The 27199-nt window shown below is 40.3% G+C and overlaps 1 protein-coding gene across 12 annotated transcripts in view; it reads right to left on the bottom strand.

Moving 5' to 3' along the window:
- CIT (citron rho-interacting serine/threonine kinase) overlaps positions 1-27199 on the bottom strand; it is a 424741-nt gene that overhangs the window by 265614 nt on the left and 131928 nt on the right. For all 12 annotated transcript variants that reach the window (XM_029571779.1, XM_029571775.1, XM_029571774.1 and 9 more), the window contains one exon: positions 7542-7725. In XM_029571779.1, the coding sequence (XP_029427639.1) occupies positions 7542-7725 (184 nt within the window). The remainder of the gene's footprint in view (positions 1-7541; positions 7726-27199) is intronic.

Here is a 27199-nt window from a genome sequence, read left to right as displayed (position 1 = left end):
GAGCACCAACAAATCCGGTACCTTGAAGAAAACTCCCTTTCTGAGATGTATCTGCCTGCAATCACCAATGGAACTGAGACCTCACCTACAATGGTATGAGCAACCTCACCGCATAGTCCAGTGACTGCGAGTTCCATCTGGAAAGCAACACGCATTGAAGAGTTCCATGTGTGTCCAGAGAACTACTTCCAACGCAGCAGCCATCAACCCCAGGAACTGAAGATAAGACCATATTGTCAGGAAAATACTGTTTGTCGGGGTTCAGACTGAAGCCATCAACATTTAGATTCAAGTCTCCGGCAGAAATACTCTGCCCTACTTCGTATCGAAGTGAATGCCAAGAAATTCTAGAGTCTGAGACAGCTGAAAACTGCTCTTGGCCAGATTCACCACCCAATCTACGCTCTTGTAGCAATGAAACTACCTTGTGAGAACCTGGAGACTCTTTTCCATACTCTTGGCTTGAATCAACCCGTTGTCCAAATATGGGTGGACCAGAATGCTGTCTTTGCGCAAGGCTGCCACTACCACTAGCATGATCTTGGAAAAATGTCCTGGGTGCAATGGCCAGCCCAAAAGGCAAGGCCTGAAACTGGTAATGACGATTCAGAATAGCAAACCGTAGGAACTGTTGATTTTCCCAGCGAATGGGAATATGCAAATATGCCTTTGCCAGGTCCAGAGATTTGAGATATTCCCTTGATTGTACTGCCATGATGACAGAGTGCACCATTTCCATCCTGAAAAGAGTGAATCACAAATGACAATAGACTCCTTTGAGATCCAGTATGCGTCCAAAGGGCCCTTTTTTCTTCGGCACAACAAAAAAAATGGAATAATGGCTCTTACTTTGCTGCGATTCGGGAACAGGAATTCACTGTTACCCTCTTCTGAGAGGAGTTGCATGGAAAGATCATAAAGGCATCTGGAGGAATGCGAAGAAATTTTTTTTAGAGGATAACCATCCCGAACCACCCATTGATCCAAAGTAATCTGGACTCACCTGTAATAAAAACAAGAAAGGCACCCACCTATCTCCAGCACCAATAGGTGAACCTGCAAATCTTCATTGAGAAGATCGAGGGGCTCCAGTTCTGGAGCCAGCATCCTTTCGAGGCCTTCAGGGACAAAAGGGCTGAGACCTGTTGAAGGGATGGGATCTCTGGGAAGAATTTTCCCTATAAGGCTGAAATTGCTGGTAGTCTCGAGAGCAGCCACTTGCCCAAAATGTCTGAGAAACCGGCTTCTTGTCTTCTGGAAGGCAAGGGGGTCTGGACTTCCCCCCCCCATTTGCCATTTTCACCAACTCACTGCCAAATAAAAGCGAACCCTTGAAAGATAGCTTGGTGAGATTGGAATTTGAAATAGAATCTGCCAACCAGTTGCGTAGCCACTGCTGTGGTCTAGCCGCTAAAACAGAAGCAACTCCTCTGGTGGCTGTGTGAACCAGATAACAGCCCAAATCAGCTAAGAAGGCAGGCCCCGGTTTGACTATAGGCCTGCTATCTGAAACAGTGCTGCCAGATTCTTGAGAAAGATGCAAGGTAACTTGATCTACCAGGGCACAAAAAGAAGCAATTTGCAAGTTCGTTGCCACTGCCTCAAAAGCATGTTTAAGGATAGCTTCAATTCTCCTAGTCTGAGCATTCTTAAGAGCTGCACTTCCCTATACCAGGATGGTGGTTCGTTTAGTGACGGAGCACAGCAAAGCGTCCACCTTCAGGTAATGCAACTGCTCTCTGGCCTGCGAATCCCATGGGTATAAACCTGCCAAGGCATGCCGCCCCCCCCCTTTAAAGTTGCCTCTGGAGTACTCTATTCTTGATCATTCAACTCTTGAATCACATCCAGGATAGGAAAGAAACATGAAGACTTGCGTAGAGTGACCAACAAGGGGTGTTTCTGTACACCCGAGGAGTCACCCCCAGTCACTCTGAGGGTCTTCAAAGTCTGAGAGATCAGGCTCACCAACTCATCTCTATGAAAGAAATGGAGAAGAGCTCTATATGGCTCCAAATCTGGGGGAATCTTCCCTTTCTCAACAGGGGAGCCACTGCCATCATCATCAGTGTCATCTTGATCCATATCCATTCTAACCTTGTCAGAATGTGCTGAGCCACGGCACTTGACCATGGTGATAGACACAGGGGAACACCGAATACACGGACCTAAACAAATAGGTACTGTCAACTCAGACAACTGCCCTCCCGTAGAAAGGTCTGTAATTCCTGTAAGAATTCCACCCAAGAAAAGGATGGCGGCTCCATAGGCCCAAAGCTGACATCCTGAGAGCGAGTCTCCCCTGAAGATTCAGCCAGTGGACAATCAGAAGGAGGGGACACTAGCATTGTGATGCCTTCGGTCCCAATCCCTTCAGACACGAGGAGATGTACCATAGTCTGTTAAATAGGTAGGAGGAAAATCCCCATGAGCATCCAGGTAGCACTGACAAAGGCTTGCAGAAAGCTCCAGCTGTATCGCCCTAATATGGCATGCAACACAAATAGGTAAATGTTCAAGAAAGACATAGACACGCCCAGCTAGGCCCAGTTAGGAAGCCCTAACTGGGCGCACAGATTATGCATCCAGAAGAAATGTTCAGGCACACACATGCCCAAAAAGAGACGTGAAGGTAGATGCATAATGAGGCGCGGGCCGATGACATGCTAAAAAACGCGAGAACTAACTGTTGCAGCCTACCATGCACCAAAAAGGAGAAGCCTGAGAGCAGGGCCTAACTAAATGGCTGCACAACCCGCCGTACCTGAAATACCTCCAAGAACTCCCCAGAGATGTGAGCGGGAGAAGACGAATGCTGAGGAAACAGACCCAGTAGGAAGAATCCTCACTAAAGAGTTCCACCTCTTCTTTCTTTTTCTTTAGGTCCACGCTACCAAGGCTATCCAGACTAAAGGCTCTACTGAGTGAGGGACCGAACGGTATCACTTCAGCAGGTAAGTGGCGCTATATAAATATGCAATCTTCTAGAATTTTTTTATTTATTTAGTTATTTGTTTTTACAGGCAATCCCCAGTAGTGAAATGCATGTCCACTATCTGCTGGAGATGGAGAATACTGGCAGGCTGATGGTGGGGCAGGACTATATATCCATGATGTCAGTTTCTTACTCTATCTCCATCTGCTGGCAGAGGTGCATAACCCACTGGTGGGGATTCGCCTGCCTGAATGCAGAGGAAAAGTGATTGTAGAACAGGGGATTTTGTTGTTGTGCTTCTAGTCACTAATTTTCTATCAAATTTAGTATTCACCACTGGGCCTACCAATAGAGTTCTTTTGTAAACAACTTAAGGACAATGCGAGGATGGAAGAAGCAAGATGAGGGCATGAACCGTGGCCGGGATTTCACTGTTTTGCATTTGCTTCTTTGATTTGCTGTATTAACTTTCAAGATGCCTCCGAAGCGTAAAGGGAAGATTAGGGTCTTCCCTCCAGACCCTGACCTGTCTCCTGGCCAGCAGCAACTCTCTTTTCTAGTGTCCCGGATCTCTAATATTCAAGTGAAAGAAAAAGTGGAGTAGCAGCTTATTGGTGATAGCAGTGGCTACGAACCAAGAAAGCCAGGATTCAAATCCCACTGCTGCTCCTTGTGACCTTGGGTAAGTCACTTCACCCTCCATTGCCTCAGGTACATACTTAGATTGTGAGCCCTCTGAGGACAGGAAAATATCTACGGTACCTAAATATAATCTGCTTTGAATTAGCTGAAAGGTGGAATATAAAAAGTCAAATAAAGTCCTCGTGAGTGATGGCGGGAGATGTCGTCACTCCTAGGGAAAGATGTTTCTTTCAGCCCTCTGAACCACTGTATGCCTCTGATTCAGAGATGCAGGCAAGATGATTTTCCAGCTTTAGAGCTTTCTGATAATCTTAGTTTGGCACCAGCCATGTGGGGGGGGGGGGGGGGGGGGGGGGGGGGGCAGCGATGTCGGCATCCCTTTGCAAAAATGTCCTGAGTCAGCTGGCCTCGGTAGAAGTAGTTGATCTGCCTGTCCCAGTATCCCTCATTTAATCTGAAGTGGTGTCCAGGGGTGTTAACTATGACAGGCGAGTCATTTCATTTTCCATCCAAACCAGAAGTCGCTACATTGGACTCCATCTGGGAACTTATGGCTCATTTTGGATCTGCTATTAACTGTGAAAAGATTGATTTTTTTATCCTCTCTGGAGCCATTGGTTTCACAACTTGGGGGTCAAATTGTGAATATTTAAAATAAAGGTATTGGAGAAAGATATGCAAGAGGTTAAGGAACTAAATAGCTCCCTTATTAAAGATAGGTATTGCTCTCTCCAGACACTTTGAATACTTGGAAAAAATACTTCCAGACATTTAAAAACATTTGTATTCATAATTTTCTTAGAATTATTGGGGAGGAACCTTTGATGACCTTAAGAAAGTACTGGATATTTTGAATTGTGAAACTGACTCTTTTCCTGAGGTTAAGAGATATATTTCTTGCCTGTTTCTTCTTGTAATATTTTGATGGATGCCGAGCTTGTATATCCCTCACCATTTAATTTAAACTTTTTTAGAGAACATACTAAGGCGATGCCCTTAAAGATTTACTTTGGACTCCCATTTATATTATCTGCTTCTTCTGTTAAGTTGATTGACCAAGTATTGGAATGGTTACTTGTATTCTTCAAGACTAACTTGTAAATATTCCATTACTTTTGGATTTATCCAAATTTTCCTAATACAAGGGAAGTTTAATTTCTTTTTGTATTAATATGTAAAATGTAATTAATAAATAGAAGCATAAGACTGTTTCATGAAGCAACTTTTTCATGCCATTTATTTCAACTTATTGATATCATAATTTTGAATATTTTAATCTGATATTTGTGGAAGCAGAGTTTCTCATGTGTTATTTCATTATGGCTGTTACCGTTATAGATGTACAATATGCTGTTTGTAAAAATCAGAAATAAAAAGATAAAAGTATTACACATTTGAAAAGAATATCCAATTTGATTTGGTTATTCCCCTGAACTGTCCCCTTTCATAAACCTAAACACTTGGAACATTCAAAGGTTTCATAAAACCACATTTTAGATTGTAATAGCAATATTACTTGAACAGGGAAGCATTTAATACCCTATTCCAAAAAGGAAACTAATTGCAGTAAGCAGTAGACCCATTAGGATAGCAGTTTAAAATAAACTAAGGAGGAGTGTTTGAAGTGTTGCTATGAGAACTTGGACACATTTAGTAGTCTGAACAACAGTAGAAAATGGGGAACAAGTGTCGCAGTGGTTTTGTATACTGCTGGTGGAGCTTTTAAGACTACAGAAATCTAAGTTAATTTCATAAACAAAGTACCTATATTTGTTACAATATAGTGTAGTATACAACAGCCTTCAGGTATGCAATCCCAGCTTTGAGGTACTCAGTTTCAGCATCTATACTGGCCCTGGAGAAAACTGGATTGAGAAATCTTATCCAAAATATGTTGTAGTACATGTTTTTTTTGAGACTGCAAGGTATCTAAGAGAGGGACTGAAGTGGCTTCAAAAGCTCAGGTGTCACATGCTGGGCAAAAGCCAATGTCCAAAAAGCAACAGAAGTAATAATCAATTACAGAGAAAACTTCTCAGATTTTTTGGAACTTTTTTTCCCCCCCCCCCCCCCCACATTTGGTTGTTATGGACACTGTTTTTGTAGTCCAGCAGCCTGCATTCATTTTCCTGGATGAGCTCTCTTTTGTTTTCCTCCAATAAAAAGGTATCACAACCTGCAAAGTCTCCAGTAGTCAACACTGACTAGTTGTATCCAAAATATAAAATGTTTTGCTTTATTTTTCTAGACAACTGATTGTACATATTCAAATATCACTTTACAGATGAAAGTTTATCCCATCTGCAACCCCTCGTTACAAAAATTCCAAAAATAGGGTAATTTTAGTAAATTGCAGTGCTTTAAGTTGATCCGTGACTCATTCCCCTGATAATCTCATTATCCATGTAAACCTTTTTAAAATGAAATGTTGGTCCTAACTAAAAGCTGAAGTCTAGAGAAACAACCTTGAAAAAAAGATCTTATACTGGAAAAACAGTTATAGCATTTCACTTTCTAGGATACTAGAATATTCAATTGCTAAACTACTAGAGAAATGTAAGTTTTATTATGTAATCATTACCAAAATTCTTGTAACTGACAGATGAGAATAGATTACTATGTTTATAAATGTCAGTATTTTCATTCCTCTTTTTTTGTTTGCTTTTTGTATGTGTATAAACCACAGATAACAGAACTGTATTGTCACTCTCACAGAAGTACTTGCAACTTTCATAAGTATCTTTGCGATTTCATAATAAATATACATTTTAAATTACAATTTAATATCAGACCATAGTAACTTCTGGGATTGCAGATTTAGACCCACACAGCTCTGCCTGTGAAACAAAATCCCAACTTACAATTCCAGTACTTAATACTAACATACAACTCTGCCAGTGTAGATCAGAACAGATATATATCTCTGCTGTTCCTGACCTAGGCCCTATAAACATCTGCCAATGAACTATAATTCTGGCCTGCAGCACTTTATTACAGTGCTGAACTCCTCCCCCCATAAAACTCAGTCAATGCATCTAAATATTCACTTAAGACCACACACACATTTTTGCCAATGTAACTCAAACATCCACTGATGCACATCTAGAATTGAAGCCTTGGAGCTTATCTCAAGCCTCACACAGAAACCCATATCACATCTACAGCAGCCACAGAGAGCTGTCAGTACTCCTACATTCCATATCATCTTTGATCCTCCTCCTCAACCCCTTCCTCTACAAAACACAAACGTCTGATTTTACTTCTCAGTCCTAGCCAGCAATTTGCTTATTTCATAACAAGGCCTCCCTTGAGGAAAATCTGTCAATATTATTTTAATTGTGAGGTGATTGTTGGTTTTAAAAGATGGCATTTTGACAAAGGCCAAATTAACTCAAGTTGCTAAAAGAATATTTAAAATTCATAGTAAAGTTGCTGCACTAGCTAACAAAAACACATCCTTCAATTTTTTGGCAATAAACAACCAATTGAAAATCTTGCATCTCACTTCATCTCAAATTGTGAAATTTCTATTTAAAGAGATACTATTTATAGAACATAAACCTAACATTCAAAATCTCCTCTCTGCCTTTGCTTTGACTTTATAAATATCTAGCAGTACACATTTTCAAGAGTCAACATCTCTGAATGTTTCCTCACTCAGGCAAGAACCAGTTACGAAGTACCCCAACCCATTTCACGGATATCCATTAGACTATAGCACTCATTTAAAGCTACTTGTGATGGTAGAAAACAAACATCCCTGTAAAGAAATAAATGACAGTTAATGCTCCTGACTGCAGAATGAAATTCCTCATCTTCCATACACGCTAAATGATGAACATTAAACTGCACAAAGGCAATAGCAATAAAAGGACCTTAAAAAAAAAGCAGAATGCAGGCCAGAAATGTATATTTTCTTCCAATCTTTTTAGCTTTTGCAAGTTAGGTAGTAATTCTTACTTACACTGATCTACTGAGAGCCCCCAACGTCTTGCTGAATGAATACCCAATATATGGTAAATCTTCACCCGAGAAACCTGCTGATATCAACTGGCACGGAGGGGATACATTTCGCAAATTCTTCTCTGGTTCATCAAAATTTGAGGTGTCATCATCAGATTTGAGTGTTGGAACAAACGGTGGAAGAGCTGATCAGAGAAATTAAAGAGAAATCACCATGAAAATGAGCACGCAATCCTACTCGCTTGCTGCTGGAATGGTATGGGAGAGATCCTGTTCTCCATCTCTAACAGGCAGACTGAGTCACTGTTCTGAAATCCTATTACAGCAACAAGAGATTAACCCCTCAAGTGCCAGTTCTTTGAGGACAGATCTGAAAAGAATCTTATTGCTTTTAACCCAATCAAAAGAATTTAATCAAAGCCCACGTTTTCAGAAACCATTAAAAGCATTTATTTGCAAATGAGTAACTGCAGAGTTGGTTTTTTTTTTTTTTTTACAACAATCCTTATTCCCGAAAACAGCCTATCATACTGAGCTATTGGAAGTCTTGTGGCGAGCAGGCACTGCAGTCTTACTGTCCCGAGGTAAAAATCGGGTATTTGTTTTTCCTGAAGATTTTACACAAGCTGCAGCTTCAGATGCACTTCAGTAGTTTTGGCCTTTTAGTTTGTTTGTTTTTTTTTGTGTGGGATGTATTTTGTGGTAGAGGTGAGAACGAGGAACAAACTGGCAGAGGAAGGGATAGTCATAGAAAAAATATTTACCACAACCCAGATTACTGATATTATGCTCAACAGTGAAGAGCAACGATACAGTCTGGCTCATAAACTGTCAGTTCTGGTATAAAATGAAATTGTGATGTTAAGTGATTTATATATATATATATATATAGAGATCACTTATTTTATGCATATTCCCAGATTTCTTTTCTGCAGTATAACTAATACAAAAAACACTGTTGCTTTAAATGACATAGTACCCCAATGCCCATATATGAAAAAGGAATTCAGGCAAAGTCTGCAGCACAATTCAGACTACATTAAGCCATGTTAATGGGAAGGTAAATTTCACATTTCAGCTCTTCCGTCCCCACTTACAGCAAATCTACTCTCTTTCCCTTCTGCAGTCCTCTCCTTAGTGAGCTGCAGCTGGAATAGTCCATTGTTAACCAGATGAAATGTATGGTAAAACTGTTACCATGGCTCCAGTACAGACCTCAGAGTTGAAGGGAGGATGGGAGACGAGCTGGGCAGAAATCTTCCAGCCCCTGCAGTGCAGATTCCCCGCTTATACAGTGTACATGTTTTGAGTTTAGACCACTAATATTAGGCCAAACCTGCCAACATTCAGAACACACTCAGATGCATATTTGACTAACTGAAGTACTTAAAGCCACTACTGCAACTTGCTAGCTCCCATTAAGATGTCAAAATCACAAACTTTGCTTAACTACTGGTCCATTAGATAAAACTATGTTCAAAAGAAAACTAGAAAAACATTTTGCTAATCACTTCAACAAATCTAGCCATAAAAAAAAACAAAAAAACAAAACAAAACATGATTTTCAACATACAGACAGACAATGGTTCTATCTCAAAAAGCCACAATTGCTTTTCATTGTGTGCTTAACAGCAAAATAAGCCAGAAAACCAGATCCAAATGCTTACAGGAAAATTGAAAGAAAACAGCTGATTATCTGTAACGGGTGCTCTCTGAAGACCTGGGAATCACCAGTCACACTGATGGGTAACGTCACCCAACAGTACCAACACAGAATACGTTGCCAGAGCTATCCAGGAAACATCCAAAGGTTATTCTGGGTGTGCATGGCAGTTCCCGCCTATCTGCAGCATGTCTTAGCTTTGTTAAGCTAATAAGCCTAACTCCAGAAGGGAACGAGGGATGGTATATGTGACTGATCATCCCCCTGTGTTCAGAGAATGTTACAGATGAGCAACTTAAAGGTGGAATTTCCAAAGGTTGCTCGTGGAAAAATTTGCACAGAAGCAAGAAGATAGCATTTATTATTTTATAAATCTCAAACACGTGCAAATAGGGTTCACATGTAAAAAAAGGGGTGATCTGGGGCCAGCATGTGTAGATTTGGCAACTTACTTGCGCATATTTACACCTGCTCATTATTTGGTTTAAGTTACATTAAGCGTGTTTATTGTGAAGTACTGGCTGGGAGGTCTGCAACAACTGGGAGAGTTCAGGCTGAAGAATCGGGGGGGGGGGGGGGGGAGGGGGGGTCCTTGATGACCTGGAGAAGCAATGGGCAAACTGGTGCACTAATTGATAAAACTGGGCACCATTGATCATCAGACGGTATGGTTTGAAATCACAAATAGGATACAGAGAAGACACTCAAAGACCTGAGTTTTGAATTTCACAAATATAGACCGTGTCAAAATGGGAATGTTCCTAGAGGAAGAACTCAGAGACTGGGAGAAAATGGCCAAGGTGGGCCAAACTGAAAGGAGCTATTACATAGGCAACAAACTTTTATCGGCTATGTGTGCGCCGCCAGGCCTTTTGAAAATATGCCCTACACGCGTAGGGCTTTGAAAATCGACCCCACTATGTGGAGAAAGCAAATAAATGGCAGAAATATTAAACAAATACTTCAGTTTGGTGATCACTAAAGAAGGCCCTGGAGAAGGATCATTGCTGGTAAACAAAGATGAAGATGGAGTAGATGAATCTCAGTTTATGGAAAGAATGTATAGGAAGAGCTAGGCAAACATAGTGCACAAGGCCATGGGGTTGGATGAGGTACATCTCAGGATAATAAGGGAGCTCAGAGATGTGCTGATGGGTCTGCTGAAGGACCTTTTCAATAGATCCTTGGAAACAGGAGTTGTGCTGTGGAATTGGAGAAGAGCAGTGGTCCCACTTCACAAGAATGGTAGCAGAAGGAAGGCTGGAAACGTCAAGCCAGTTAACTTCACCTCGGTGGTGGGAAAGTTAATGGAGATGCTGCTGAAGGAAAGGATAGTAAATTATCTTCAATCGGGTGGGTTTCTGGACCCAAGGCAGCATGGATTCACTAGGGGAGGGTCCTGTCAGGCAAATCTGATTGACTTTTTTGATTGGATGACTAGAGAATTGGATCGAGGAAAAGGGCTCAATGTGATCTACTTGGATTTCAGCAAAGTTTTTTATACTGTCCCGCACAGGAGGCTTGTGAATAAAATAAGCTAAATCCTATATGTAAGATCAAACTGATGAAATGGTAGGACGCAAAAAAGAATCAATGTACTGAGAAAGGGGTTCTAAGAGACCCAGTTCCTGCCGTAATTGGTCTGCGAGGTGGCAATGATAATGATTTGTGAATTTTTAGAACAAGATAGAAAATGGGTGTATGGGGTAAGGTTCAAAGAGGAAATTGCATTCTGCTAAAGTTGACGAGCTGCCTCCATTTTATATGCAGAGGAGTCCATAATCATTATTCCACCACCTTTGTCTGCCAGGCAGATGCTGATATTGGTATCTCTCCCAAATATTTCACAAGCACATCATTCTTTGTACGTTAAATTGAGATAAAGATTGTGCTAATTCATCAACTGCTCATAATAATGGACGTTCAAAGACAGTAATAATTGAGTCTGATGGTCCCAGACCTATCCATTGGGATCTCTGTATTAATACTGATACTTTTAAAGGAGTCATTGAAGTAGTAAAAGTTTTTTTTTATTTTCAATTGCCAAAAAAAATGTGTAAAGATGTGTCCATGTGGAGAAAAAATCATGTTGGGAAGATGGCACAAATGACAATCCTTTATGTAGCAAACTAAGCTCATGTTTAGTGAGATGATAAATTGAACACCGCAAGTTGTATTGTCTTTGAGATCTGGTAATCTTCTTGTCTTGATTGAGACCAGATGTTTTCTGTCTCAGGTGATCAGGAAAATGATTGGAATGAGTTTTCTATCTGATTCCGCTTCGCAAAAAGTTTTGATTTAGAGTGTTGCATTCTGAAAAAGCAGTAGATATAGCAAACGTTACTGATCTAGGATACTTAGTTTTTCGTTGCGCAAAGCTTTCTTCTTCTGATGAAGAAACATTTACCTCAATTTCATCTGGAGAAAGATTTTTTTAAATTTAGGAAGGCACTAAAATCTTATTTATTTGTTTGTACAGGCTTTTTCATAATGGATTGTTAACTAAATCAGCCAGGATATGTTTGACATTTTATCTGAATTTTATCTGTATTTAATTATTTTTTATTGTATTTTTTTTTTTAAGGTTTGATTTGTAATTTTTACTACTAGTTTTCTTTATTTTATCTGTATATTGCTTTGTTAGCTTTGACTATTTTATTTGTACATCGCTTTGTTTTACATTCGCAATTAATTGCAGTTAATCAAGTATTAATAAACTTTTGAATATTTTTATCCACAACCTTAATATAGGAGATTTATATTAAAAAAAGAGGAGGTGGACTGTTATTAGCTTCAAAAACAATTCTTGGATTATCCCTTCTTACAACTAACTCCTCTCCAAATCTTGAATTTTCAGTCTTCAAATCACCTCACCTTCAACTAGGCCTCATCTATGCTCCTCCAGGGCGTCTTGACTCTGATCCTTCTTCTTTAATAGAATATATAGCCACTCACATCAACACGGACTCACCAGCCATATTGCTTGGAGATTTCAACCTGCACGTAGATGCTAAACCCCGTTCCTCCAACTGTGAAATTTTCATCAACACTCTCAACTCCATGGGCTTTTATCAAATAATAAACAAACCTACCCATAAAGCTGGTCATACCTTAGATCTAATCTTTATTAATCAAGGTTTATCCCTCTCGGCACCAGCAGTTTGCCTGCCAATCCCATGGTCGGATCATAAGTTAATACACACCTCTTTAGCAATTCACCTCCCATGCACTTCCACCTCACTAAAAACATCGGTTCAATTCAGAAAACTTTGCAACCAGGAAACCCTCATTACTCATCTATCGGAGGAACTAAAACACATTAACATATCTGACGCTGACTCAGCCCTCGCATCCTGGTCCTCTATAACTAAAAAAGTTGCAGATCAGACTTGCCCTCTTATCTCCAAATCCATCAACGCTAATAAAGATAAGAAAAAACAATGGTTTACCCATGAACTTAGTCATTTAAAACGGGAACTGAGAAAAAAAGAACACATCTGGAGAAAAAATCCCACTTCAGAAAACAACTCAGCCTTCAAAACCAGCATGCACCAATACCGGATCGCCATCCTACAGAAAAAAAAAGATTTCTACTCTCAAAAAATCCACCACTTCTTCTATGATCCAAAAGCCCTTTTCTCCCTGGTCTCATCCCTCACTAAACCACCCACGACCACCATTCCAGACGACAAATCCGCAAATAAAGCAGAGGAACTTGCAATCTTCAAGGAGAAAATATCCAACCTTCTGAAACCACTCCTGAATCATAAAAAATCTTCCCCCCCAAACACCTCTCGCAACATCAACTCATCTTCAGACCTCAAGCCTGGAATCCTTCGATCCAGCATCCTCTCTAGAGATCGAAAATATTCTAAAAAAACGTAAACCTGCATCCCACCCGCTTGATTCGATTCCTGCTAATCTGCTCATAGCTAGTGCCAAAGCTATTGCAAAGCCTATTGCGCAAATCATCAATGCCTCCCTTATACAGGGCTCAGTTCCATCTCCACTCAAAGTCGCTATCCTAAAACCCCTTCTAAAAAAGCCAAATCTCTCTCCGGAAAATCCAGCCAACTTTCAGCCAATAGCCAACCTCTCTTTTATAGCTAAAATCCTAGAAAGATTAGTCAACCATCAACTCTGCAAATTCTTAGACGATAACAACATTCTCGCCACAGCACAATTTGGCTTCCGCAAATCCCGAAGCACTGAATCCCTTCTCATTTCGCTAACCGACAACATTCTTTTCAACCTAGAGAAAAAACAACCTTGCCTTTTGATCCTCCTTGATCTATCAGCGGCATTTGATACTGTAAACCACAAGATCCTCTTAGACCGACTAGCAGAGATTGGAATCAAAAACACCGCATTCAATTGGTTTAAATCCTTCTTACAAGACAGGTCCTATAAAGTTAAGATCAACAACTATGAATCTCAACCAATCATTTCGGACCTTGGCGTCCCTCAAGGATCCTCATTGTCTCCGACCTTATTTAACATTTATTTGCTCCCTCTCTGTAACCTACTTTCTAAGCTAAACCTAATCCATTACCTTTACGCCGACGATGTCCAAATTCTCATCCCCATCACCAAATCCTTGCAAGAAACTCTTCACTTTTGGAATTCATGCTTCCTCTCCATTTCAAATCTCCTTGCTGATCTCTGCCTAATTCTCAATACCAACAAAACTGAATTCCTCCTAATCACCCAAGAAGGAAACTACCAACTTGCTAACACTCTTCCTTTGGCATCACCTACTCTATCTCCCCAGGTCAGAAACCTAGGAGTCACTATGGATAACCATCTGAATTTCAAAGGCTTTATCAGTAATACAGTAAAAGAATGCTTCTTCAAACTCCAGGTTTTAAAAAGAATCAGACCTTTATTACACCCCCAGGATTTCAGATCTGTCTTGCAAGCAATCATATTCTCCAAAATTGATTACTGCAACTCTCTGTTACTTGGGCCCCCAGCTATCTCCCTAAAACCCCTGCAAATGCTCCAAAATGCCACTGCCAGGATCTTAACCAAAGCAAAAAAAAAGGGACCACATAACTCCAATCTTGAAGAATCTTCACTGGCTCCCTATAAAATATAGGATCCTCTACAAAACCATCTCATCCATCCCTAAATCCATTTACAAAGTCTCACACCTCGACCTGAAGATCCCATTCCAGCTACATTCGTCTTCTCGTCCATTGAGATCAGCGCAAAAAGGCTCTCTAAAAACCCCTCCACTCAAAATCTCGTCTAACAAAAGAGCCCTATCTACAGTAGGCCCTATCCACTGGAACTCTCTACCATCAGATATTAGACTTGAACAATGCCCCATCACTTTCAAAAAAAAAAGACTTAAAACTTGGCTTTTCACTCAAGCATACGCCTGAGCTGATCTTCTCAATTCCCCCCTTTTCCGGGTCAATTTCATACCACATGATTCAATAATACAATAGCCAGCGGCTGTGGTGTTGTTCAATATTCAACAATACTATCTTACTATGCCTGTGGTGTTGTTCAAGGTTCAATAATACTATAGCCAATGGCTTATCCATCTAGACAAGTTACAAATACTAGATACTCGATTGATTCATTCTAATTGCCTGCCTATAAGAAGATTGTTATTTATTTGTTGTATTATTATGCCTTATTTTTAATTCAATTTTTTTCCAAGTTCACTCTCCTGTTCTATATAAGACTCATATGTTCAGTCATCCTAATGTTATATGTAAACCGAAGTGATTGGTAACATTGTTACCAGAACCTCGGTATATAAAAAAATGTTAAATAAATAAATAATATTAATTATATCAATTCATAGGCTTTTTTGAAAAACCATGTTTTGAGTTCTTGTTTGAATGTCTTTTTTTCTGTTAAAAAACGTGGTGGACTAGGTAGTGTATTCCATAGTTTTGGACATGCGATAGAAAACATATGTTCTCTTTTTTGGGATAGGTGAATGTTCCGATTGGGAGGAATTTTTAGCATGCCTTTATTTTGCAATCTTAGCTCTCAAAGGGTTGTATAACTGAATAGTTATTCCTGGTGGAGATTGGTCGATATTGTTGATGATGTTGAAGATGACAGATAATACTTTGTATTGTATTCTGAAAGATGCTAGAAGCCAGTGAAGGCCTATCAATGAAGGTGTTATATGATCAAATTTTCTTGTTCCTAGGAGACTGGCAGACACATTTTGGAGTAGTTGTAGAGGTTTAATTATGTTTGCAGAAATGCCTAATAATAGTGAGTTGCAATAGTCTAAGTTCGAAAAAATTAGTGTTTGTAATACTATACAGAAATCATGAAAAGTAAGCAATGGGGTGGATTTTAAAAGGGTAACGCGCGTAACCCTTAAAAAAAAAACCCCTGCGCGTGCTGAGCCTATTTTGCATAGGCTTGGCGGCGAGCGCAAGCCCCAGGACGCGCGTAAGTCCCGGGGCTTTGTTAGGGGGGTGTGTCGGCGCGACATTTGGGGCGTTCTGGGGGGCATGGTGTTGGCCCGGGGACGTTCCGGGGGCGTGGCAGAGGCCTCCAGACCAGCCCCTGGGTCGGGCGATGGCGCACCAGCGGGCCACTGGCGCAAATTTTGCGATAAAGGTAGGGGGGTTAGATAAGGGAAGGGAGGGGAAGGTGGAGGGAACGGGCAGCGCGCGCGCCGACCCCGGATTTTAAAAGATATGCACGGCTATGCACATATCTATTGAAATCAGGCGTACTTTTGTTATCGTACGATATTTTCAAAATCCCCCACCCTCCCGACCCCCCCAAAAACCTTTTACAGGTACCTGGTGGTCCAGTGGGGGTCCCAGGAGCCATCTACCACTCCGTCGGCTGCCACTAATCAAAATGGCACCGATGGCCCTTTGCCCTTACTATGTGACAGGGTATCCGTGCCATTGGCCGGCCCCTGTCACATGGAGGGAGAACTGGATGGCTGGCACCATCTTTAAAAATGGCACGGGCCATCCAGTGCTCCTACCATGTGACGGGGGCCAGCCAATGGCATGGATACCCTGTCACATGGTAAGGGCAAAGGCCATCGGTGCCATTTTTATTAGTGGCAGCAGACAGCCCGAGAGCCCCACTGGACACCAGGTACCTGTAAAATGTTTTTGGGGAGGGGTCGGGAGGGTGGGGGAAGCTAAGGGATTAGTTTTAAAGGGTCGGGGTGGATTTTTGTTTATCGGCTCGGGCGCAGCCGATAAACAAAACCGCGATTGGGCCGGAAGAAAAAAAACAACCATAATGTGAATCTGAACGAGAATCAGAACCGATTCCGGTTCCGATTCACATCTCTAGTAGATATGATTCATTATAATTGTATCCTTTTAGGATGTTGTCAGTTAAAGATATCAGCATTCAGAAGAACTTTTTTTTCTAAAGCCAAATTGGTTTGGGACTAGAATTTTGTCATCATGAAGGTGATTTTCTAAGTGATGTAATGTAGCCTTTTCTAGCATTTTAGAGATGAAAGGCAAGTTTGAAATTGGTCTGTAGTTTTCCCAGTCGTCTGTTCTTCCAGATTTGTTTGTTTTTTTTAAGGTTGGTTTAACAACAGCTTGTTTAGCTATCTTGGGAATTATTCTATGTGGTAGTGAATGATTTATAATTTTTTGTTATTATTGGTGTTATAGTGTATTTTTTTGAGGGTATTTGCTGGGATAGGATCAAATGGGTGGGTGGCAGGTTTCAGTTTATTAAATATCTGATGCACTTCAAGCTTGAAGAGTGTTTCAAAAAATGTCCATTTTTGCTGGGTAGAATTGGTTTCAGGTTTATTAAGCTGTTGGTTGTTGGGGAATTGAAATTTGAGAGTATTTATTTTATGCAATAAGGAGTGTGTGTATTCATTACAAGATGTTTTTGTGAAGTCATTGGTGCTGGCAAGTAGTTGAGGATGGGTTCTTGATAAGGTTTCTTACTGTTTCAAATAGAAGTTTGGAGTTGAAGATTACATCATGAATTTGGTTAGTATAGTATTGTTTGTTTTATTAATAAGTTCTCGATATTTAGTTAGATGTGATTTATATTTTATTAAGTATTCTGTTGAAGGAGTTTTTCTCCATTGTTTCTCATTTTCTCTTTATTTGTCAAGTTTTATATACCGTCGTTCGGTATCGCCATCACAACGGTTTACAAGATTCAATCGGTATCTGATGTATTACATATGCAAAGTGTGGATATAACGGTTTACAGGCTTCGATCCTTCTCGGACGGGTTACATACAAGTGTAGGGCTAGTTTACATATGAGAGGCATGATCATAGAGGTTTACAGCATTTAATCGATGTAGGATGGGTTACATAAGCGGCATATGTATCGTCAGAGTCAGTCTCAGGATTTATTTCGTCATAACAGTTTTTTTTTTTGTTTTAAATGATCTTTTATTAGTAGCTTTTTTTCTTGTTCTGGACATAGATCATCAGCTATTTACTTTATAATATTTTGCCAGAGTTCAAATGGAGATGAGGCGTTGTCTAAATCTGATTCAGATAATTTATTTTTGAAGTGTTCATGAATTTCAAGTTCTATTTTTTTCCAGTATTTGATCTTTTGAATATATATATATTTTTCTTTGATTGTTGTGGGATTTGTAGAGTAATATCTGCTTTAATTAACTGGTGGTCTGACCATGATATAATTGTAACATGGAATAGACAGTTTTTGGGTACTTGCCAGGTTCTTATGGCCTGGATTGGCCACTGTTTGAAACAGGATGCTGGGCTTGATGGACCCTTGGTCTGACTCAGTATGGCATGTTCTTATGTGTTAATTTGATTTGGCAGTTTTTTGATTTGCAAATATGAGGTCAAGGATGTGGCCAGCTGTGTGTGTTGACTTGTTTACAAATTATGTCCATCCCATAACTTCCATTGTATCCAGGAATATTTCGTATGAATTGGATTTGTTTAATTTATCTATATGAAGGTTGAAGTCTCCTACAATTATAGTTGATTCTGGGTTTGGGAAAGGTTTGGTGAAAATTTCAATTAAAAGTGAGCAATGTTTTTGGAGTGTTCCAGGAGGGCTGTATCTCGGAACAATGTTAATTATTGGTGATTTAAGTATTGCTACTTCATTTGGTAGATTTATTTCTACTTTATAAGGATTGAGTTCAAGCTCTTTTTTGCAGATAATTAGGAGGCCTCCTCCTTTTCGTTTGAGTCGTGGGAAGTGAAAAATATCATAGTTCAGATTATCAATTTGGTTTATGAGAACATTGTCAGTGTTTCAGCCAAGTTTATTATGGAAGATATTGAGGGGTTTAGTTCTTCTAAAACATCATTTATCAGAGGAATTATTTTTATTAGAGATTGTACATTTAATGATAGTAATGTTAATATAAGATTTGGATAGAATTCAGTAAGGTTTTTTTTATTGTATTGTGATATGTTAGATTAAAAACATTTCTTCTAATGTTTTTATTTATTTTTATTTATTTAAAGTTTTTTATATACCAACATTCAAGACAGTAGTCCCATCATGCTGGTTCACATGAAACAGGAGTGCAAAATAAGCTTAAACTTGAACAATAGTGCGGAAAAAGCAGTTACATGTAACAGGGGAAAAAAACTTGGAGTAAGAAGGAAAAAAGGAAAAGGAGAACCAGATAATTACATATAATTACATTGTAAGAGGTAGCTAATAGTGATATTGGTGGTGATGTGTGTTGATTGTTATGAGTTAAATAATATTGGAGTTAGGAAAAGCCTGCATGAACAGCCAGGTCTTGAGTCTTTTCTTGAAGGTTGAGAGGCTGGGTTCCGTTCTAAGATCTGGGGGGATAGAGTTCCATAAGGTTTCTTTGTTGAGATCTATGATTTCTTTGTTGAGATCTATGATTTCTCTTTTCAGATATTTTTTTCTGTTGAGAAAGACATGTATGTTGTAATTTGGAGAGTTCAGGTTCAGAGGCTGTGTTTTTGTAGCTGTGAAGTTTCAGTTGTAGTGGATTTTTCTTTTGTAGCAGAAAATTTTTGAAGCACTTCAGTTTAAAATAAAGCTTATTCAGTGATAATGTTTGAATTGTTGTTCAGTTTCTGCAGTAGTAGAGTTTCTGTCATGGAGAATATTTGTAGTTGTGATGATTCGGTTGCAAATGAGTTTTTATTGCAGTGTTCAGGCGTGACTTGAGGCACGCACAAAGTGTTGTGTCACTTCGTGCACTGCACAAGCACCTCCAGTGGTTGCTGTTGATTTAAATTTGCCAACTCTGCTTCTTCTGGGTGAGTGTCGAGAGGTGGGCAGGTCGAGGGAGAGACTGAGGGATCTTCCCCTCGCCTTGGTTCCTAGGCACCCAATGTTCCACTTTTTTTCTCTCTCTTTTAGGATGATCTACTGCCAGGAGACCTTGCTCCTCCAAAGCAGCACAATGTTATGTTCTTATAATGGCTGATAGACTGGAATTGAGACTGTTCTACGATGTCTCTGAAGTTCTCCCTCTATGCACTCCTCTGTCTGCCTCAGCTTCTACAAGTCTGCCACTCTGGCTTATAGAGATTGAACTCATTCTCAAAGCCAGAAATTCTCTGCACCAGGTGCACACACAAACTTCTCGCTAACAGATAGAGAATCATACATGTGGCACTCAGTGCAAGAGAACGAATATCCCCCTTCATGCTGCAGGTCTTCTAGAATGCATATTAACGTGTTGTGTTGCTAAAGTTTTAAAAGTTGGTTAAGGAGTGTGTATATCTTAATTTAAACTGTTACATTTGAAAAGGGATTTTAAAATTATTTTGTTAAGCAACTTAAATCTGTGGTTTTTAAATTTGATAACTAGGTTACTAGAATTAGTTTGTGAAAGACCAGCAACAAGACTACAATTAGTCAATCACTAAAATCAGGGTTTATTAAATATTACTATAAACCACTAATTGATTCTTATTTTGAAGAATTTCCTCCCAACAGGGGAAATAATCTATATATCAAAAAATGTTACTAGTTGCACAGGAACCAGTATTCTCACCTCCTCAGATCAAATAAATGATCTTTGCAAACTCACAATTCTAACACTAGAAAACAAATTATTTTATTAGTTCAAATAATTCATTCAGATAAAGATTCTGTAGTCAATACTCCTTATCTGAAAATGGTGAGAATTGTTAGGTGGCTCAAAATGCAGTGAAAATAAGAGAAAAGATTAAAAATAAATATAAAGGACAGAGAAAGTAAGAAGAAATAGACAATTGGGAAAGATATGGTGGACAAAGAGGAAGCTAGATTAAAAATGGAAGGGAGACCAAAAAAAAGAAAAAAGACAACTTGTGTGTGGGCAGGGGTTGTGAGGATAATGTGGGCAGGAACCATGAGGATGGGTGCTAGAAAGAAGCAAAATTAGGACACCAGAGAAGACAAAGAATAAGGGAAGAGAACAGATGGGAACAGAGAGAAAGTGGCATAGATAAAAGGGAGTCACCATATGAGAAGGAAGAATGTACAAGAGTAAAAAAAAAAAAAAATGATAATGAACAGCCAAAAGAAGAGTACAAGAGAAAGACTTAGAAATAAAGGGGTATATAGCAAAAGATTAAATTTGAAAGAAGAGCAAAACAAAACTAATTAAACATACAAATTGGGAATCAAATAATCAAAGACAGCATATAGGCATCTAGAAGTAAAAATGTAAGCATTGAAATACAGTTTTAAAATAGTTTGCTAATCAAGTTTGGCTACATTTAAGAATTTCTTTTTTTCAAATTTGCCATTTACTGCTTTAGAAAGGTAAAAAAAAAAATGCACTCTTCAAAGTTTTAGATCATAAGAACACAACACTTGCTATACTGAGACAGACCAAGGGTCAATCAAGCCCAGTATCTTGTTTCCAGGTCGCAAGTACCTGGTAGGATCCCAAACAGTAAACAGACATGTGGCTAAGACCAAGGGATAAGTAGTGGCTATTCCCTAAAGGGTAGATTTTAAGAGACGCACCGATTTTACAACATGCGTGCATGTTATAAAATTTGATACCCGCGAGCAAACGTGCGGGGTCTCGTGCTCGCGCGGGGGGGGGGGGGGGGGGGGCAGCATTTAAAAATAAAAACACACACAGCAACACGAGTAGGCTATTCCCAGTTCCCTATCCCTGCCTATCTAGCCTTCCTTCCTTCCTTCCTTTTCCCCCTCTCCTCCCCAACCCCTTAACCCACCCTAACTCCATCTAAGAAGCGGACTGGGAGGGAACGTCCCTATCTCCCTACCTACCTTTCCTCCCCGACCCCTAAAATCCACACTATCTCCGCTAACATTTTTTGTTTCACAACTTACCTGCTCTAAAAAGCAGAAGTAAGTTGTGCGCACCAGCTGGCCCCCGCCCAGACCCTGCCCCTTTTTAATAACCCAGCCCTTCTGTGTGTACCAGGAGATATGCTCGTGGCCAGGCCATTTTTAAAAATGTGCTCGGTGTGCGCTCTGCCCAGCCATGCGCATATCTCCTAAATTTTGCTCATGCAGGGTTCTTAAAATTTACTTGTAAGTCTACTTGATTAATAAAAGTTTATAGATTTCTCCAGGAACTTGTCCAAACTTTTTTTTTTAAACTAGTATCTCACAAAGACTGCAAATATTGTTCTACCAAACAAAGCTACCAAAAATACCATACTTAGAACAGTGCATTCTAAACCATCTCTTAAAAATGTAACCCTCAATTATATTACAGAACTTTTATTGCATCAGTAGTTATCAAAACAGGGAAAATCTCAAAACCCTATAAATTCAAAACTCACTTGTTGTTTACATTGCAAAAACCCCAATGTATTTTATATAATAAAACCCCAAACATACCATTATTATAACTCCCTCATATCCAAAACCTTTAAAATACCACCCCATACACAAGTTCTACCATATCGAGCTTGGAGCTTGATTTTAAATGACTGACTATGCTGGGTTCCATACGTGTTGGATAAGTTGTTCTAGGAGACGCTGGGCATCTAATATGTGTCTTGCATTGTGTTTGGGCGCCCTGAACCCTTGCTATAATGTTTATTAGCTATGAATCCATGACGAGGGCGGGGGGGGGGGGGGGGGGGGGGGGGGGGGGGGTTAAGGCGCAGAGGATTGAGGCTTTCTGAGGGGTTTTAGCGAAATTGTAAATGAGCAAGTTTGTACTAATTGTTTCCAAGTGCTCCCGAGGTGTATAAGTGTCCATACAGCCCGGGTTGTGTGTTTTGCTCATGCTCAATAAAAAATCGTTTAATCATAAAATACCACCCTGCAGACCAAAAGAAGTGCACTTATCTTGGGTATCACAATAAAAGATTATGAAAAAATACTGAAAAAGTAGAAAAAATGGTGAAAAGAAAATAAATTATGAAAAAAATGTTTGACATGAGATACATTGGGGTTTTTGCAATGTAAACAATAAGATGTGGGTTCTGAATTTATAGGGTTTTGAGATTTTCCCTGTTTTGATAATTACTGATGCAATAAGAGTTCTGCGTCTTTTTCACTCAACGCACAATTAAACTCTGGAATTTGTTGCCAGGGGATGTAGTTAGTGCAGTTAGCATTGCAGGGTTTAAAAAAGGTTTGGATAAGTTCTTGGAGAAGTCCATTACCTGCTATTAATCAAGTTGGCTTAGAAAATAGCCACTATTACTGGCATCAGTAGCGTGGGATAGACTTAGTTTTTGGATACTTGCCAGGTACTTATAGTTTGGATTGGCCACTGTTGGAAACAGGATGCTAGGCTTGATGGACCATTGGTCTGACCTAGTATGGCATGTTCTTATAACTGATGTAATAGAAGTCTGAAGTCCCGAAGAATAAAAAAAGTCAAGAAAAAAAATTTTTTTAAATGGGCCGGCGGCTATCGGGCCAAAAACCGGACGCTCAATTTTGCCAGCGTCCGGTTTCCGAGCCCGTGGCTGTCAGCGGGCTCGAGAACTGACACCAGCAAAATTGAGCGTCAGCTGTCAAACCCGCTGACAGCCGCCGCTCCAGGTCAAAAGGAGGCGCTAGGGACGCGCTAGTGTTCCTAGCGCCTCCTTTTGCCTGTTTCTACTGCACCGCCTATTTTAAATACAGAATCGCGTGCACAGGTGAGTTGCCTGTGCACACGCCGGGAGAGTGGGCGTTCGTCCGCTCTCCCGCGGACTTTACTGAATCGGCCTGTTAGTGAGGGCAAGTCTTTTTTAAACCCAGCTAAGCTAATAGCCTTAACCACATCCTCTGGCAACGAATTCAGAGTTTAATTGTGCATTGAGTGAAAAAGCAAAATTGCTTAACTTTTAATAGGTGTTATCCCAGGACAGCAGAATGTAGTCCTCACATATGGGTGACATCAGTAATGGAGCCCTATACGGAAAAACTTCTGTCAAAGTTTCTAGAAACTTTTGACTGGCACAGTGTGCCCACTGAACATGCTCAGCATGCCATGAGATTCCTGGCCACAGGGGTCTCCCTTCAGTCTCGTTTGTAGCAATGAGCGTTAGCCAAAAATAAAATAATAAAACGTATCTGACCCAACTCCGCGGGGTGGCAGGTGGGTTTTGTGAGGACTACATCCTGCTGTCCTGGGATAACACCTATTACAAGGTAAGCAATTTTGCTTTATCTCAGGACAAGCAGGATGCTAGTCCTCACATATGGGTGATTAGTAAGCTACAGGCTGAGTCATCCTTGTATTGGACCAACAGTGTACAACTTGTGCAACAGGCACAACTGGCGTACTGTTGGGAAAAATGAGGCAGCCTGAAATCACGAAAGGTTGGATGTGGAAGGAGTTGGATTATGCTGGAAACAAGTTCTTTAAGACATATTGTCCATAGGCTGAATCTTGTCGTCCTTCCTTGTCGAGACAGTAGTGGGCCACAAAGGTGGGGATCGCCTCAGCTTAGAAGGCCTCGGTGATGTTTCGTCTCTGCGAGGTTTCTTAGATTGCGATCCAGGAACCCTCGATGGATCACCGGTTGTTGGGTCGATGTCTGGATCATGCGTCCTCCGATGCTTCTGTTTACTTTCGGCAGTCTTTTCGATGATCGATACCGACCTGAATGACGATGTAGATGGGGTTGGCGATGCCCTATCCCCTGCCTCATCGGGTATTCGCTTTTTTAGTATGACCTTGCGAATCGATCCAGCCGGAGACGATCGAGTGGATGTTGACTAAGGCAACGATGACTTCGCATTAAGATCATTGCCTGCTTGCTGTATGGCCACTATAGCATGAATTTCTAGGGTTCTATGCCATCTTTATTTGTAGTCTCATATTTAATTCTTTTTTATCCAAATATTTTATGTATGTGCCATTTATTTTAGCCTGTGTATATGCTTGTAGATATTTTATTTTCTATACTTGTATGTTTTTTTTAATCTTTATATATTTATAATGATTATCATCATGAATTGTTTTACTGTAATCCACCTGGAACTTTGAACATGAATGGAATAGAAGCTTTTAAATAAAGATAAAAAAAATAACCTATTTATATTTATCTGTTCTATTCTACTCATGATTTTATATTCCTCTATCATATCCTCCCTCAGTCATCTCTTCTCCAAGCTGAACAGCTCTAAAATCTTTAGCTTTTCCTCATAGGGGAGCTGTTCCATCCCCTTTACCTTTTTGGTTGCCCTTTTCTGTATCTTTTCCAGCACAGCTTTCTTTTTTGAGATGTGGTGAACATCAAGGAATGATAGAAGAATTATGATATTCACCATTTTATTCTTTATTACTTTAAAATAGGAATTTTTAGAAGACATTATTGAAGTGAAAACAAAGATATTTAGATGACAATTGTTAAAAAAAAGAATCTTGATCAGTGAATTGAAAGTAGTACAATTTAAAATGATATAGTTTGTTACTCCTAGAAGATTTAACATAGGGTATCTGGATACATGTCAAAAATATAAAAAAAAAAAGCATAAGGACTTTGATGCATTGCTTTTAATAATGTGAATATTAAATATTTCAGGGGCAAAAATCAAAGAACTGTGAAAGAAAAATATTACATAAAGCTTCCTTTGATAAACACTATCACTCTGCTAAGTCTGTTTCCAGATAATTTACAGCTTAACCTGACAGACAAAAAAGTTTCTTCGCCATGTTATTTGTGGCTGCAAAAAAGTATGTGTGTGCAGAAAGAGGAGAGAGCTCCATCTTTTACTGTGTGGGAAGAATGATAAACATTGCATTTACAGAAAAAAAAACAGCAGAGATCTCTAAAAGGAATCGAGAAGACAAAGTCTCTGATAAATTGGAACTTATTGAAAGTTTAACAGCACAGAGTAAAAGATTAACAGTATGTTTATTAAGCCTAAATAGAATGAGATAAAATTACTAAGTCTAGGTTTGAGCATTTTTACTTAAACAAAAAAAAAAACCAAAACAAAACACTATTCTGATGTTTATAAGAAATCAAAGAATGTGATTATAAAGGTAGGCAGCATGGGAGGCTTGAGTTGATGTTGCGCAGGAAGGTAGACTCTTGGCCTAGTGCAGGATTGGTAGGCTCCCTGGTTGGACCCAGAGAGCGCCTGCCACCAGGAGGCAGAGCACAAGAGGAGACAGAGGCTAGCTGGAGCTTCACCACTAGCAACCCAGGGTTCCCTCAGGTTGAGCTCTTGGTTACCCGGGCCGCCTGGTCTTCGGTGGGCCTCGCAGGATCTCAGAGAGATAAAGTTTAGGGATGTGCCCACCATGATCAAGCATGCGCAGTCGATGTTCAGGCTAGAAGTCCAGGGTGCCAGAGAAGGCCAGAAAGAAGTCTCTGAATATAAGGCAAGGATCAAGGCCAGAGTCAAGATAGCATAGTCAGCCAAAGCAAAGGTCAGGTTCCAGGCAGCAGTCAGACATGGTCAGGCAGAGGTCAGTTCCAGGCAGCGTGCAGACATGGTCGAGGAAACAGGCAAAGGTCAAATCCAGGCAGTGATCAACGTAGTCAAGAACAGGCAGAGGTCAGTACCAAGAGGTACTACCTGGGGAGACGAAGGAACAGAAGGATGCTGGAACAAGGCTGGAACGAGACTGGAACAAATACTGGAAACGCAGAGGTAAGCTAGAAATCACAGCATGAGAGACCCGATTGCCAAGGCAAGGAAGTGCAGGCAAGCACTTCCTCTTAAGCACCGTTCAATCAAGGCGTGCCGCGGAGCTGGGATCCGCCCCTGACCCTTTAAGGAGCAGGGCAGTCTGCACGCGTGTGCCTAGGGGGCGGGGCCGACGCCACCGAGGATGCTGAGCCCCGCCGTGAGGCCTGGCTGGAAGTGGAAGGCCCGGCAACCGCCGCCGCGACCTAGCTGCGCTCGCCGCTCTAGCAGGGGATGACGACCCGGGACCCGTGGAGGACTTGGTGAGGTGAGCAGGCCCGGGCACGGGCCAAGCGAGGACGGGACGCGCAACAGTTGATGTTTAAAGTTATAGCTTCAAATATGAAGATCAGTATGTGCATTTTATTCCACAGATGACTAATAACAGTTTTATCAGAAATTAATCAGGATTCTCTGTGATGTCTGTAATCCTTTATTTCATGCTTGTTTGTGCAGGGGACTTATGCCCTAAGAATCCAGCACAACTTGATGTAGTCATCTGTTAGCTATGCTGGGCTTTATATATGTTAAATCAATAAAAAGTTATTTAAAATGTGTATGTTTCCCCTTTTCCATTATCTTCAATAGTCCCTTCCTCTCTTAAATCCAACCGGATTCTGACTCACTGCAATTCTAGCCATGCTGATTTAATTGCAAGCCCCTTGTGTGTCATGTTTACGTAGTCTGGACTAGCTTGTGAGCTCCATTGAGCAAGGATGGTGTCTTAGATGTGTCTGTATAGTGCTGCACTCATTTAGTAGTGCTACAATAACGATTAATAGTAGCAGAGCCCTCAGACTATGAATCATAGTTCAAGCTGTGCACCATAAAGTTCCTCTTTTAGATGTGTTCTCCAGAATTTCAAAGAGCACTCAAGTTAGGGAATCTCTGGAGACCAATACAGGGGTAGTATTTCAGTCTTTATTCACTCAAATGTACTATTAGCTTTCACAAGTGCTTTGTCAC

The sequence above is a fragment of the Rhinatrema bivittatum genome, chromosome 11 (genome assembly GCF_901001135.1).
Source record: "Rhinatrema bivittatum chromosome 11, aRhiBiv1.1, whole genome shotgun sequence".
NCBI classification, from domain to species: Eukaryota; Metazoa; Chordata; class Amphibia; order Gymnophiona; family Rhinatrematidae; genus Rhinatrema; species Rhinatrema bivittatum.
The sequence above is the reverse complement of the archived record's forward strand: the minus strand, read 5'-3'. Positions and strand labels throughout refer to the sequence as shown.